The following is a 14,938-nucleotide window of genomic DNA, read 5'->3' on the forward strand; positions in this document are numbered from 1 at the left end:
TTTGATGAAATAATTTATTTACCAATAGAGAACAAGAAGATTGTTACACAGCGGCAAGCGCGAAATGAAATCGCAAAAATACGATTTTCGCGATAAATATCGATCGATTCGTAGTTTATACGATAAAAATGCGATCTCCGATCTAACGGACAATTAGAATCATTCAAGGCAGGACAGAATAGAGTTTTAATGATTATTTTCAAATATTCAACACCACAAATTTAGATATCGTGATTTCTCACAGACAGTTAAAATTTCCGCTTTTATGGATTCTTCTTCCCTTTTTTCTTGTGTGTGCAACTTGACTGAGGCAATTTTCAAAATTAGAAAATACGATCTTCACCCATTTCATCAAATTGACCTTCGGATCAATTGTTTTACATTACAAATGTAAGTGCTTGTTTTTTCTTGCGCTCTGCGTACAAGTCCGTAATTGTATCCGTGTTTATAAGTAATTTATTTCCCTCCCCCACTTTTGTTTTCTCTATTCTCCAATAATACATAATGCATTACGGATCTTTTTACTTTGTGTTTATTTTACGTGTTTGTGATCGTATCTTTAGAAAGAATATAGTGTTTATGTTTATATTGTCAGAGGACGGGTATACCTCGGCTCTCAGCCAAACATCGCGATTTCATGTTATCTCGAAAAGAAAAAAATGCTCATTTTTCAAAATTATTCAAAAACTCCTGATTCCTGTCAATATCTTCGAGAATTTTTGGCCTTTTCGACATTGGCGATCACAAAGGATGAGCTTCGATCCCTTAATGCAGAGAACCGACGTTTTTTTATTTCGGAAGTTGAAAAAAGTAGAAACAGTTGCGCAGACACGAGAATAATGTTTCGAAATTAAATGCATGATAATTTGATTCCAGCCGTAAAATACGAGCATCAAGAGTACGCGAGTTTTGAAAAAAAATGCACAAAAAAGGTCCTTCAGAAATGAGCATCTTTTTTTTCATTCAACATAATGAGACTTTTCGATGTTTGAGTCAAATTGCCGTGCTCGCAAATTCATGTCCAATAAAAATTCAACGAAGCGACATTGATATTCACATTTTTTTCGTGAAAAATAATGAATGTTGATTTTATAATTTTCTCTTATTTGATCTACATCTTTTCCGGGCACAAGCGCAATTATTAAACCGGTGAATTCATCGGATCATTGGCTATTCGACATTTTCAATATTTTATATTTTTCTCCTTTCCACGACCTTCTGTACGTTTTTGTTAAATCCGTGAGATGTTTGATCTTATACCGGATGTAAGAAATGAAAATTTGTTAGTATTTGGACCCCCTTCCGGTATGCGACAGAGATACGAACAAAGTGCTTTAAGTGGACGATGAAATTCTTTCCATCTCTCGTCGATTCTATCACGTTTAAGTATTCAAGTTTCTCATTCGATTTGTGTTTTCTTTTTTTTCTCCTTCTTTATCGTCCGTGTTTTAATCGTTGTTAGTAAAATAGGTTTTTTGCTTCGTTCAAGCGTTACGTGCATCCTGATGTCTTAACGAGAGCGGAAGAGACAAAACTTCATTTTGGCTTTTCTAAGACAGAAGTTTGTCCTCGGGAATGGTCGGGCTCGTCGCCATTGGTGCTGCTGATGCTCGTCTCGATGCTTCGGCTTCTCGCAACGCTTCGTCGAAACTCTGAGTTGAATTTGACCTTGAGGGCACGACTTTTGTCTATAAGAAAATTTTACTTTATTCAAATGAACAGAAATAGAAGGTTCTCGGTGCGCTTAAAACTCCGAAATGAAATGGTTTCTTCATTCGAAAATGAAGAGAATCGAGAGTTGAACGTTTGTATTAGATACGAACGACTTTTTATATCAAACACAGAATCAAGATTGTTTTCAAGCTTATTGCAGCGTTTACGTTCAGAAAAATATATCGTTATTCGCGTATTAATCGAAAATCGGACTAGATTCTCCATCAAATGGCAAATCGCAGAAAAACAAAATCAAGTTCCCACTTTTTCTGTATGTAATCTATCGAAATTGTAAAGCTAATTTTTCATCAGCAGTATCCAAAAAAATAAAAACTACAAGAATGCTGGATGCTGCGATAATTAGAAATATTCTTAATTTCGATGTTAATTAGAGGGAGGAAACACTCTGGAAAATGAGATCGTGTACCTTGACATTCTCGTAAGCAGAGCCGACACGTTCCTCGAGAGAACGGAAGCTGTCAGAATTGCGCATCTGGCCGAGTTTCATGGAAATGCCGCTGCCCAAGCCTCCGAGAATGCTGGTCGTAACTTCAGCTGTATTCTTGAAGACTGATTCGGTTTTTTGGAATCTACGATAAATAATAAAATAATTTGAGCGACGAGCGATTGATTGACATGGAAAACGGAATGCAATTTTAAATTCGAGTTCATCCTAAATGATGATATGATTCGATGTCGATTAAGCACAAAATCATATGCGCAATGTGCGAAACGTTTGTTATTATAGCTAGCGAAGCATTGCGTTATCTGACCCTTGCTGCTGGCGTTAAAAAACTTTATTCAGCGTGTCTACAACGATGAAATTCTGGATTCCTCAGCATTAAAAAAAGGGAATTGCTTGGCTCCCTTCTTCCTTTCTATTCATGCCTCGTAACAACGAAAAATAACTAAAACAAACGGCGACCTCGTGTACTTGCATAGTCGTTAAAAGTTGAGCACCGGGAAGAAACTCCTGCCACGACAATTAAATAGTCGACGCGAAATAATTAAGCCGTTCTTTGTTTTACATACATATACTTTTGTTTGTGTACTTACAAACTGTTCTCGGAGACTGCCTTGGTGACCCGACCGAGTTTTGCACCCACGTTCTGATAACTGAATGACGACCCGACCAAACAAACAATAAAATAAAGAAAAAAGCACAGGAACTTCATTTCGAATCGTAAAAAAAAAACAAACGGATTGTAGAAAGTGAAAAAAAAAATCAGATTATCAAAATATGGATGAATGAAATCAAGTTTGTTTTTTGATAATTTAACTCTATTCGCATTTTTCAATCAATAAACCGATTAAAAAAATGATTCAATTTCGCCCCGAAATTCGAAAAAAAAAAAATAATTTCAAGCATCAAAGGCAGATTTTTTTTTCAATGAGAAAAATTAATACTCTCGGCGATGGGAATTAATCCGATTTTTGTGGTAGCGAAAAAGTGAGGGAACCGATCAACAAAAGTCTTTCAATGCACTTCTGCGACGTGAACTTAATGGCATCTTTTTCCAACGATCGCGAAGACCCAAAGAACGATTTAATTAATTTAATTGCGCCCAATATACATTTTGCCTAAGGAAACCGCAGAACTCCGGTAAATACTTGACAGCAAAATGAAATGAAAGCACATTCACCAGAAAAAAATAATCGAACATCCCTCATCGATCGATAACTTACGCAATTCATTTCTATTCTAACGATCCTCAGATCCAAAGATATCTGCTCGAGGTACGAAAACTAAATACAGTGTGCTTTCAATTATTCAATGCAATAATCGTGTGTAGGAAATGTTTGCAGGTGCCAGAAACGACAAATTATTTCTAACGTAATACACTACTGATTTTATATAAAGACACGTACACCTGGCTCTCCTTCACTGTACGGAGGCCCTGATTAACGTCGTCTGAAAGCTCTCTCCAAACGGTAATTCCCAATTTCCGTTTGAGAGCGTAAGAAACTCCGACTTTGCTCGCAAGAACGTGTCTCAATGTTTGAATTTCTTCTTCGACCTGATGGCAGAAAGGAGATCACAATGAATTATTTCAACAGACAAAAATTGCGTCACAAAAAAACATCAGTCATTAAAGCTTGAATTGTTTTGGTGAATAAGCAAAGTTTTCATATTGTTTTTACTCATTTTCTTGTCGAAGAAAAATAGAAAAGTGGAAGAGCAAACGAAATTATTCCGGAAGAAGAAGTGCTTGATATTTCATTGGATTTTTTGTACTCGTAAAAGTGCTTGGCATTGAGACTAACCTTGGCAAGTTCGGCAGCCCATTCAGCTTTCTGGCGTTCCTGTTCCTCGAGCGTAAGGCCCTGAAGTTCATTAGCAGCGTTGTCAGCTGATGGCGAGAGGGAGCCACCTGTGTGGAGCGAGGCATCCTCACCTGGAAAGAAATTCATATTAATAATAAAGTGAGGAAAAAAGTTTAACGACTAAGAAAAACAAAAGAGACAATTGAAATAATTTCGTCGAAAAATATTTTTGAAATCGCTTTATCGGTGCCACTCAAATCGCAGTATCGACCAGCGCATTCCTCACTCGATTATAAACGTTGATAAACATTATGAGACTCTGCAATATTCGTGAAAATACAAAACGTTCGTTGTGATACAAGAAATAACGGTCGAAGAGGCTCCAAGACATTGGAGTGGAACAAGAAAATCGAGAAGAGAACGATGCTGAGTACGATGCACCTGCAATTCTCCCTCGAAGGAAGTGAGAACTCGAGACGGTGTAACGGTTGCTGTATAACGTTTTTTTTTTTGCAAGTTACAACAAATCTAACTCAACTTCAATAAAAATATAGCAATCCAATGAAAATACGTATCCCAAAGTGAGTCTTGGAGTATGGCAAAACCATGCTGCGTTACTCGTCAAAATCAGCTGATCGCGGTTCCACCATTCCGTGCTTTTGTTCGCGAGCAAGTTTGGCAATATAAAAAATACGATTCTGAAGATGCTCACTCATTTTAAGAAAATTCTAATTTGGATATAAATAAAAATAGTGCTGAGTAACGAAATTTTTTTCTTCTCTTATCTGATTCGTTGCGCTCAACAGAAACGTCATTTTCGTAACTTTTTATAAATAACAATTGATATTGACGATTGATTTGCCGATCATTACTTTCAAATGTTCGATCGAAGCTGTAAGATTCCTTTGGTGTGATTGAACAACGAAAAATTTCAACTTTCACTACGAAAATAGAGATCGGTTTGCTTCTTACTAAAAGGCGATCCTTTTTTTTTTATATAATCACTGATGGAACAATGAGTGCGTTATTTCAGTGGGACTGAACGTTTGAACGATACTGGAGCGTTGCTCCACCTGGCGGAGATATCAATCAAATTTCCTTTCACTGTCCGCGGTAATTGTGCTTTCGAAGTGGTTCGTTGGAACAAAGAAAAAAGTATAGAGGGGGGAAAAAGTTGGTGAACCTTTCATGAGTTCGACGAATCGTTTGTAATTATTGCTGCTGCTAATTTTCGCGAGATAAGGTTTGGAGAATTCTTGAAAAACTAGACGAATGGACTTCTTTTTTCTTCGGTTATTTTTCGCGTTGCCTCCTTGCGAAGAGGAGTTAAAATCGTCGTCGATACGTAAGTCGGTTTCGTCGACGACGATCTCGTCGAGCTCGCCGTTCGAATCGCGCCAGCAGTGCACTATTATTTCCTCGCTGCCACTGAGCTCGTCGATGTCATCGAAGCTCGGGGTCGCCGCTAAATTCGCGTAGTAAACATCCTCCTCGTACTCGAGGGATTCGAATTCTCGTTCGTTCTCGCTCGGACAGTCCTCACCGTGCTCGTTGCAAATTTTCTTTCGCGTTTCTCTCGTCGGTGACGACGATTTTTCGTGACTCGCATCCTCTTTCATGTTTTATTTATTTTCCTTATCACTCGCGCCCGCGGTTAATCCTTTCGATTATTTGGCCTAAACATTTTCGTATTTTTATTCCCGATCGGTCGAGTCACTGCTTACTGTCGAGAAATCGGAGGGACTCGATTTTTTGGGTGACACGAAAGAAGGAGCGAAACCCTCGGCACTTGGCAGCAGCTCAAAATCTTTAATCGCTGTCAGAATAACGAGCGCACTCGCAGATTAATTTTCAGAAAGTTTCGACTGGAAATTCCCCTCTCGCAGGTAAAAAACTCGGAGTTGAGCACACCGTCGCGATAAGTTTTTTGACAGAAGCACGTGGAGAAGTTTGCGCGAGTCCGAAACGTTTCGCGTCGCGTTTAAACCGATCACCAATCACTGAGTGTCGTGGGATGCAGCTGTGCGGGCCCCGTTCGTCTCAAACGATCGTCAAAGTGACGCGAACGATCGCGCGACCACTCTCCTTCCTCCGAAGGAGTCTGTTTGCCCCGGTAATACACGATTTTCTTCAAAGATGGCGTTCCCTTTGTCGTTCCGGTTCGAAGCCACGTCTCCAGGTACGAGAGACTTGACGATCCACTCGGCGGCTCAAACGAGTGGGAGATCTCGGCTCGGGGGGCCCCGGGGGCACAAACGAGTATTCGAAAGGGGAATTATCGTTCGTGATGCGCGAAAGAAGGGGAAGTTTCCGAGTTCTAACACCGCGCGTACCGCGCGCTCAATTTTTTATTCATGAATAACACTCCTCAATTAAAGTTCGATCGATTTGTGGCAAAACGTGCAAACTGCTTATTTACGAATATCGCGGAATTCATGTTTTTTCTTGCCCTGCTTTGCGTTGGCTTTTCCGCTCCCCCGCGCGCGCCCCTTTCATTCTCATGAAACTTTGTAAAATTCACTGAATACAAGTTTTTCTACTGATTGTATAAACGTTAATGGCACTTACCGAAAAGAACACCTTCGTCTTCGTCTAATCCTGGACAGCATTACAAAAATCATGTCATTAAACTTTCAAAGCTTTTTCTTGTCTTCATGTTATGTTTTAGTGAACAAATCAACGAAATATGGGAAAAATTATAACATAGTTGTAAAGTTTGGCAAAAAACAAATAAAAAATGGAGAAAGTGCCAAGAATATTTTGTAACGAAATTCGGAGGAAATAATAATAAAAAAATAAAATAAAAAAAGCCTCAAGTGTTTTGAAAAGAAAGATTAAAAAATTGAAAATTTGACAACGATGGTGCGATTTAATTTTCACAGCTGTTTGTTCGCATGCAATTTTGTTCTAGTGAAGAAATGAACAGGAAATTATTGATTTGATGAAATTCAAAATTGTATTTAAAAAAACGAATTAATTATTTTGAAAAATTCTATCGTTGCAGTAAATCAAAAAAATTATGATAACGAAAAAAACTTGATTTACAGAGAAAAATTCAGAAGAACGTTTACGGCGAAATAAATGACTGTTAACTCGCTTTGTGGAGTTTAGAATCGTTTGAAAATAATCGATGAAATGCAGATGGTAACGAGTATTGCATTTTTCTATTCCATAAGAAGTAACCAATGAAAAACTTTACTCGTATAATCAATGGGAACGTTCCGAAAAGCGGTTGCATTCGAATAAGCTCGGAAAAGCATCTGGCCTGATATTAAAAGAGAATAAAAATCGAATTAAAAGCTTCGAAGGATTAAAATTTTTGTGGAGAAGCTGAATTTCCGATGTTTCCTAACCTAAACGGTATTTCATCAATCACGGAATTTCTGACGGTGCAGAATCCGAAGGAAATGGGAATAAAATTGAAATTATCGTTGGAAAATATCCCAGGAAGCAGCACTAAATTATTCAACAACCAAAAGTTTTTTTTTTTTTTCAAATCAAAATTTCAATGAAAAACGTATTTTTCATTCTTTGTTTAAACAGACGAATTTCGTCGCTGCGAAAATGAAAAACGAAAATTATTTTCGAACTTTCTCTTAGTGCAAATAATGATCGATTTGTTGCGTTGTACGCGGGGAAAAATGGGAGGAAATCGTCGACTAATCAAAGCGTCCACGTTGCAATTTTTAATATCCAGCTATGCGTTTATTGACCCGACTTTCCCGCGTCTCGTATAACAGTATCCACGAGCTTTTTTATTCCATTTTTTTCCTCCATTTCAACCGAGAATAATACACCTATAGAACCCTGGAGAGTTCTCCTCATCACGAGAACCAGAGGGAGAGACTCGAGTGCGATCGTGCAACTGTGTAAGTGTCGAGAGCACGTAATCGATACGCGGAACCGCACGGTGAAATTGATCGAACGTCGTAGAGCACGTGGAACTCGAGAAAAGAACGTGACTCATTGTTCTCAGAGTATTTTCGAGATTCAATCGTTCATCGAACGTCGCATTTTCTCTTCTGAATTTCACGTTCCAGGTCTAAATTTGTCGATTGATTGCCACTCGTATTCTTTTCAGTTGAATGTGCCATGTCAAAGTGCCATTCGTACGACAATTTTTTGAAATTATGAAAAAAATCGTACTTTTCCCAATGAATTCTTCAAAAGTTTATCAACTATTCACGGAAGTGAGTTTTGTTCGTCTGAATTATTCGATGATATTTGAGTTCGAATCAGTCGAATGCAATCACGAAAGCTAAAAATCTGGGGAAAACGTGTGCTCGAGACGTAGAAACGTTGAAAAGATTTTAAAATAAAAACGGTGAATTGGGAAGATTTTTTGTTGTGGATTTAAGCGGTGCGAGCTTCGATAGTTCAGAATCTTGGGAATCATAATGACAGAATATATTTTCAACGTTTATTCACGAATTTGATTTTGCATTGAATGAAAATCGAGGAAAAATAATTTCAAGGTTCATTGAAAAACTTTTATTCGCAACATTTCTGTGAGCATGGAAAGTTTCATCGGGGGACCAGAATATGAAATTCCTGCAGAATTCAATATCACTAAAAGTTTACGAAAGGTGCTGGTGTAAAGTTCTCGGTCATTTGGGCGATCGATACGACCTCGTTAATCGTCTAAAGTCCTTGATGGAATAGCGATACTACAGCAACAAAATAGTTTTGGTGTAGAAAAAAATATGGCGATGACTGAAAGTTAGAAGACCCACGACAACAAATGAGCATCCGAATAATTCATGTCTAAGGAAGCGTCGAATAAGTGATAACACGATCTGAGAATACGAAAAAAAAAAACAAAAGAGAAATTTGATGACTAAAAAGCTGCAGATTTTTTGACCGATTAATGAACGAAAATATCGTTCGTTCCTCGAGAATTTCCCAATTAAAGTGATTTATATCCTCCCCTTCCCGACCGTTAATTCTGCTTCTCATTTTTCCGACGTAAAACAAAACACCGAGTTCATTAACCCGCAGGCACCACTATGGCGCAATTCGTACCCACAAAAATTTCAAGTGTCTAGGACTTCAAAATGCCTTTCTTCAATTTGGCCGCTTTTCTACAATAAAAATTGATTTTTCAATTTTTTAAATGATTGTAATCGATTACCAAGGAATTGTTTCCCCTAAAAAGTCTCATTGTAAAATTAATTCCACACATTCATGGATGAAATAAAAAGTTTTGAAAAGTCGAAGTGCAAATTTGCACCAGTGTGGTAAGCGTGCAACCTCAGTGGTGTCAACGAGTTAAATATCTGGCCGGTGAATAGAGTTCCCGAAAGTGCGAAAAGAAGAAAATTCAGACCCCTCCGCTGTATCGAATTTCCGCCGAGTTTTCGCAACCCCACTCTCTTCAAATTTTTCATACTCGCTCGACAAATAAATTTTTCATCGCTAATTGTCAAGTCATTTTTTCCGCGGGAACGTGAAAGCGGAATTTTTCTAATTTTGAGAAAACCGTTTGTAAATCTATCAGACGATCCTTCGTCGCGATCAAATCTCGGCGAAAAGGTTTGTTTTTGTGCTGTCCTTATATTTTCCGTCTAGACTTAGTGGCACCATGATTTACGGGACGGAACGACGTCGATACACGCGACGTCAAACGCGATCTGTATCATCACGTTCGAGCCTTCGTTAATGTCACTGAAGTTTCCAACGTTGGACTTCAACGAAATTGAAAAAAAAAAATTTTCGATTCACCTCTTTTTTATTACACGAGAATTATTATCGTGAGGTCAAAAAAGAAAAACATGCCAAGTTTGGTCGAATAATTCGTTCCGAAACACTTCGATATTTTTTTTTATGGTCATTACACTTTTGTCTCATTCGACTCAGAATCGCATGAAACATGTTTCGAACCCATCGTGGGAGATCATTTTTTCGATTTTTGCAATATTCGAAAATTTTCGAATCTTGGCATTTTTTCATAGTCTATAGCCTTCGAAAATTTGGTTTTTTTTCGGTCATCACAACTTTGTCTCATTCGACTCAGAATCGTGTGAAACATGTTTCGAACCCATCGTTGGACGTCATTTTTTGATTTTTGAAGTTTTCGAAAATTTTCGAATCTTGGCATTTTTTCATAGTCTATTGCCTTCGAAAATTTGGTTTTTTTTTCGATCATCACAACTTTGTCTCATTCGACTCAGAATCGTGTGAAACATGTTTCGAACCCATCGTTGGACGTCATTTTTTGATTTTTGAAGTTTTCGAAAATTTTCGAATCTTGGCATTTTTTCATAGTCTATAGCCTTCGAAAATTTGGTTTTTTTTCGGTCATCACAACTTTGTCTCATTCGACTCAGAATCGCGTGAAACGTGTTCGAACCCATCGTGGCAGGTCATTTTTTGATTTTTGAAGTTTTCGAAAATTTTCGAACCTTGGCATTTTTTCATAGTCTATAGCCTTCGAAAATTTGGTTTTTTTTTCGGTCATCACAACTTTGTCTCATTCGACTCAGAATCGCGTGAAACGTGTTCGAACCCATCGTGGCAGGTCATTTTTTGATTTTTGGAAATTTCGAAAATTTTCGAACCTTGGAATTTTTTCATAGTCTATTGCCTTCGAAAATTTGGTTTTTTTTCGGTCATCACAACTGTATCTCATTCGACTCAGAATCGTGTGAAACATATTTCGAACCCATCGTTGGACGTCGTTTTTTGATTTTTGAAGTTTTCGAAAATTTTCGAATCTTGGCATTTTTTCATAGTCTATTGCCTTCGAAAATTTGGTTTTTTTTCGGTCATCACAACTTTATCTCATTCGACTCAGAATCGTGTGAAACATGTTTCGAACCCATCGTTAGACGTCATTTTTTGATTTTTGAAGTTTTCGAAAATTTTCGAATCTTGGCATTTTTTCATAGTCTATAGCCTTCGAAAATTTGGTTTTTTTTCGGTCATCACAACTTTGTCTCATTCGACTCAGAATCGTGTGAAACATGTTTCGAACCCATCGTTGGAGGTCATTTTTTGATTTTTGAAGTTTTCGAAAATTTTCGAATCTTGGCATTTTTTCATAGTCTATTGCCTTCGAAAATTTGGTTTTTTTTCGGTCATCACAACTTTGTCTCATTCGACTCAGAATCGTGTGAAACATGTTTCGAACCCATCGTTGGAGGTCATTTTTTGATTTTTGAAGTTTTCGAAAATTTTCGAATCTTGGCATTTTTTCAGTCTATTGCCTTCGAAAATTTGGTTTTTTTTCGGTGATCACAACTTTGTCTCATTCGACTCAGAATCGTGTGAAACATGTTTCGAACCCATTGTTGGAGGTCATTTTTTGATTTTTGAAGTTTTCGAAAATTTTCGAACCTTGGCATTTTTTCATAGTCTATAGCCTTCGAAAATTTGGTTTTTTTTTCGGTCATCACAACTTTGTCTCATTCGACTCAGAATCGTGTGAAACATGTTTTGAACCCATCGTTGGAGGTCATTTTTTGATTTTTGAAGTTTTCGAAAATTTTCGAATCTTGGCATTTTTTCATAGTCTATAGCCTTCGAAAATTTGGTTTTTTTTTCGGTCATCACAACTTTGTCTCATTCGACTCAGAATCGTGTGAAACATGTTTCAAACCCATCGTTGGAGGTCATTTTTTCGATTTTTGAAGTTTTCGAAAATTTTCGAAACTTGGCATTTTTTCATAGTCTATTGCCTTCGAAAATTTGGTTTTTTTTCGGTCGTCACAACTTTGTCTCATTCGACTCAGAATCGCGTGAAACGTGTTTCGAACCAATCGTGGGAGGTCAGTTTTTCGATTTTTGCAACATTTGAAAATTTCAACCCTCGAGATGGAGGTGTTCCGGAACGAATTTTTCAATCAAACTTGGCACGTCTTTGTTTGATGTTCTGTCGAAGTGATTCGTGAAATAAAAAAAGAGGTGAATGCCCATAGGAAAAATTATACGGAATTTTGGAAAATTTCAACCCTCGAGATGGGGGTGTTCCGGAACGAATTTTCCGACCAAACTTGGCATGTCTTCCTTTTTTGATGTCACGAAATGATTCGTGAAATAAAAAAGAGGTGAATCGAAATTTTTTTTTTCAATTTCGTTGAAGTCAGCGAGGGCGATAGCGATAAATAAGTCAAAAAAGCGGAGATTCTAACAAAAAATTCCCGAGCGTATTACGCGTCATCATTATTTCCTTAATCCACGTTCGACCTTTTATTTTCGTAGCGCGTCGAACTTATTTCCGAATGGAAGCTGTCAGTGGGTGGTACGAACCGCGACTTTTCCTTGTGCGCGGTTATTTAAATCGACTGCAACGACACACAACGAAATTTGAGCTTTCTCTTTTCCTCTTATTAATCTGGGACACTCGTAGAGCCTGTGAATCTCATCCGTCGATCAGGCAGACGCAATGAAAAAACATCGAATTTCCAATGACGATTATTCACCTCATTCAGAGCTACGAAGTCCTTGAACTTTGAGTGTCAAAAAAAAAAATTCTTGAACAAAAGTTTTTTTCAATATGTAAACATGAAAATATGAATTGAAAAAATCACATCCGCCAGTTTTCCCGTCCGGGACCGGTTCACCATTAACTTTTTCAAAAATCGACGTTCGCAGTGACGTTTGCTTATATTTTCCTCCGCGTTATCTACTAAACAATGTTGTTAATACCCTCATGCCGTAATCATCGCCAGCCGCCCCCGTCTGTTGATGTATCTCAACGTCGTAGGTACATGCATATGCGCTTGTGCCTGTTGACACGTATCCCGGAGTTTGATAGTCAATGAGTCACTCGATTACCTGTCGCTAAAGCATGACTTGACAGACCCGAAACCAGCCGTAGTAGGCTAAATTATGCAAATACATTCGCAAAACTCGAAAAAAATATTTATTTTTAGATCTTCAGAGCTCGTCAGTGACGGGAACATCTTTGGATTCGGAATCATTATTTCCAAGTTATTCGAAGCTGAATGTGAATTTAGAATAATAGAAAAGAAGTTAAAACCATTGAAAATCAAAAGGGAAGTGATTTTATATTGATTTTTCAAAATTACTTTGTCGCTACGCTCAATTCAAAATTGTTCATATTATTAGCAATTTATTTGTAGCTCAGTTGAGGCAGGTCGTCAAATTATCGTGGATTGCAACATTAGAATTTCGATGAGAGAAATACGAGTACACGAGAGGCTCGAGGTTCAAACGCAGCGACGATTTCGTGCGAGATAAAATCTGCTTGTGCAAACAACAACAGAATGTTTGCAGTGAAAACAAAGGCGTCAGAGGCGGAGGTTCGCAACGATCGCGGCTTGAAAAAATTCTCAAAGGTCTGAGAGCATCAATTTTTCGTCGGGCTGTCAACGCAGTTTTACAGAATTTTGTTTGATCTCGAAATATCGAGGGGAAGTGAATCTGAAATGAAAAAAAAAGGAAGAGAGAAAAGTAATATTTTTGACAAAATTTCGACAGAGTATCAATTTTTCAAAAAAAACGTTTACATTCGAATATCGACGTTTCTCTTACGTTCTCTATAAAACTGAGGTTACGATTTTATTTGTACATTACTCGTATTTAGATCGCGGGGAGTAACCGCCTTCATAAAGTGACTCGAACGAGAAACGGCGTGGGTGATTCCTAATTACGATAATGTAATTAACGTCCGGCTAATGCTGAGAAAAGGAAGCGAGCGAGACTCTCGATGAGAACGGGCATGAGAAGAACGAACGCTTTGCAAACTATTTGGACGGGAGGTAAACTCGACGTGATTGTTATGGCTCAATGAACCAAGTAATTATTTCGAACTCAATAGACTTCATATTCCACGTAATAATATTCATATATGCACCGTGGCTCACATTGCTTATCATCTTTCAACCTGAATCTACTGAACAGAATCGTTTTTTTCGATTATCGCTTGATAATAATTTAGAGTGATTTTCCCGATCGAATTTCGTAATTCAATCGTTTCCGTGATCATTTTATGTTTTTACAAAATCTAGTATTTTTCCGGCTCAACTTCTACGTTCTAATCGGTTCAACCGTTCACCCGAGAACCCTCAGAAAAAATATTAGAAAACGCTTATAAAAACTCTCTGAATCATTTGTTTCCGCATGGAAATCACAATCGTTTAACAGCTATCAATAATTCGTATCGTGCATCGTCTACTTTACAAAGGAGAGGTCCCAGATAACACGAAGATAACAAACACCGATGCCACACACGTCGTTCTCCTAAAATTCCGTCGTAGATCGTGGAAATGCCAAGTTTCAGCGATCTCTCGAGTTTTTTATAGGTTAACCGAATAAATTACACACGAATTTGTAACGATTCACTGTTCGTTAATCTGCCCTCAAAAATATCATAGTCCGTGTTTGATTGAGAATTGATGCTTTTTTGTATTATCAGGAAAAAAAAATAAAAACACCAGTGACAGAAGAGATCGTTTTGAAAAAAAAAAACATTGGATTGTTCCAGATAGCTCACCTGTTGGTAGGGTACTCATTTTGTTACAAACTCGTGCCAAATTTTCTTATGTCACACGATTTCACGATCAATTCGCCGATCTTCAGTTCTTAACTCACTTTAAGCACATGCACGTTTTCCTCTTAAAACTTCGGTATCTACAGACTCTCTTCCTTTCTTTCTCTATCTTACGCGTTGCCCAAAAAAGTGATCACGAAAACAAAGCTCACGACGTGTTCGCGTCCGAAAGTGAACAGAGATCGATGGCTTCTGATTATTACGTTCCGGAGCTGTTCCGGAGAAACAAGGAAGCCGGCCATCTTGAATCCCCGACAAGAACTAGAGACCACTAGAAACCAGCACGTAGCGGCACCTCGTGAATTTTTCAACACTCAAAATTTAAACATCTTACCCCGCCAAATGATAAATTGTCAACAAATCAAAATTATTCATTATATTTCTTGAAACAGTTAATACAAAAATTAAATGACCAACTATAGAACAGTAATACATTTTTTAATAAAT

General features: G+C 37.7%; 2 protein-coding genes across 5 annotated transcripts in view; one reads left to right on the forward strand and one right to left on the reverse strand.

Moving 5' to 3' along the window:
* LOC122416095 (tumor protein D54) lies at positions 1-14,745 on the reverse strand. 4 transcript variants are annotated; one of them, XM_043428786.1, is made up of 7 exons: positions 14,435-14,745; positions 6,547-6,576; positions 3,979-4,109; positions 3,583-3,731; positions 2,770-2,829; positions 2,141-2,303; positions 1-1,688 (listed from the first exon to the last, which is right to left on the reverse strand). In XM_043428786.1, the coding sequence occupies exons 1-7, from the start codon at positions 14,451-14,453 to the stop codon at positions 1,551-1,553; spliced, it is 690 nt and encodes a 229-aa protein (XP_043284721.1). In that variant the 5' UTR covers positions 14,454-14,745; the 3' UTR covers positions 1-1,550. The 4 variants fall into 4 exon arrangements, with proteins under 4 accessions (XP_043284721.1, XP_043284722.1, XP_043284719.1 ...); XM_043428787.1 differs by lacking the exon at positions 6,547-6,576 and having other exon boundaries at positions 14,435-14,743; XM_043428784.1 differs by lacking the exons at positions 6,547-6,576; positions 14,435-14,745 and adding an exon at positions 5,162-6,023.
* The window catches only part of LOC122416097 (VID27-like protein), a 17,498-nt gene continuing 15,800 nt past the window's right edge, over positions 13,241-14,938 (forward strand). Inside the window, exons 1-2 of the mRNA XM_043428788.1 lie at positions 13,241-13,392; positions 13,526-13,737. The gene's annotated coding sequence lies outside the window, so the exon portion shown is untranslated. The remainder of the gene's footprint in view (positions 13,393-13,525; positions 13,738-14,938) is intronic.

The sequence above is a fragment of the Venturia canescens genome, chromosome 9 (genome assembly GCF_019457755.1).
Source record: "Venturia canescens isolate UGA chromosome 9, ASM1945775v1, whole genome shotgun sequence".
NCBI classification, from domain to species: Eukaryota; Metazoa; Arthropoda; class Insecta; order Hymenoptera; family Ichneumonidae; genus Venturia; species Venturia canescens.

What these genes read in the sequence shown, in the direction of transcription:
- LOC122416095 (XM_043428784.1), bottom strand. Translation starts at nt 5,597, where the DNA reads ATGAAAGAGGATGCGAGTCACGAAAAATCGTCGTCACCGACGAGAGAA. An exon ending in ACAGTGAAGGAGAGCCAGGT is followed by an intron (nt 2,830 to 3,582) that starts GTACGTGTCTTT and finishes GTCGTCATTCAG; the next exon opens with TTATCAGAACGTGGGTGCAA. An exon ending in CTGCTTACGAGAATGTCAAG is followed by an intron (nt 1,689 to 2,140) that starts GTACACGATCTC and finishes ATTTTCTTATAG; the next exon opens with ACAAAAGTCGTGCCCTCAAG.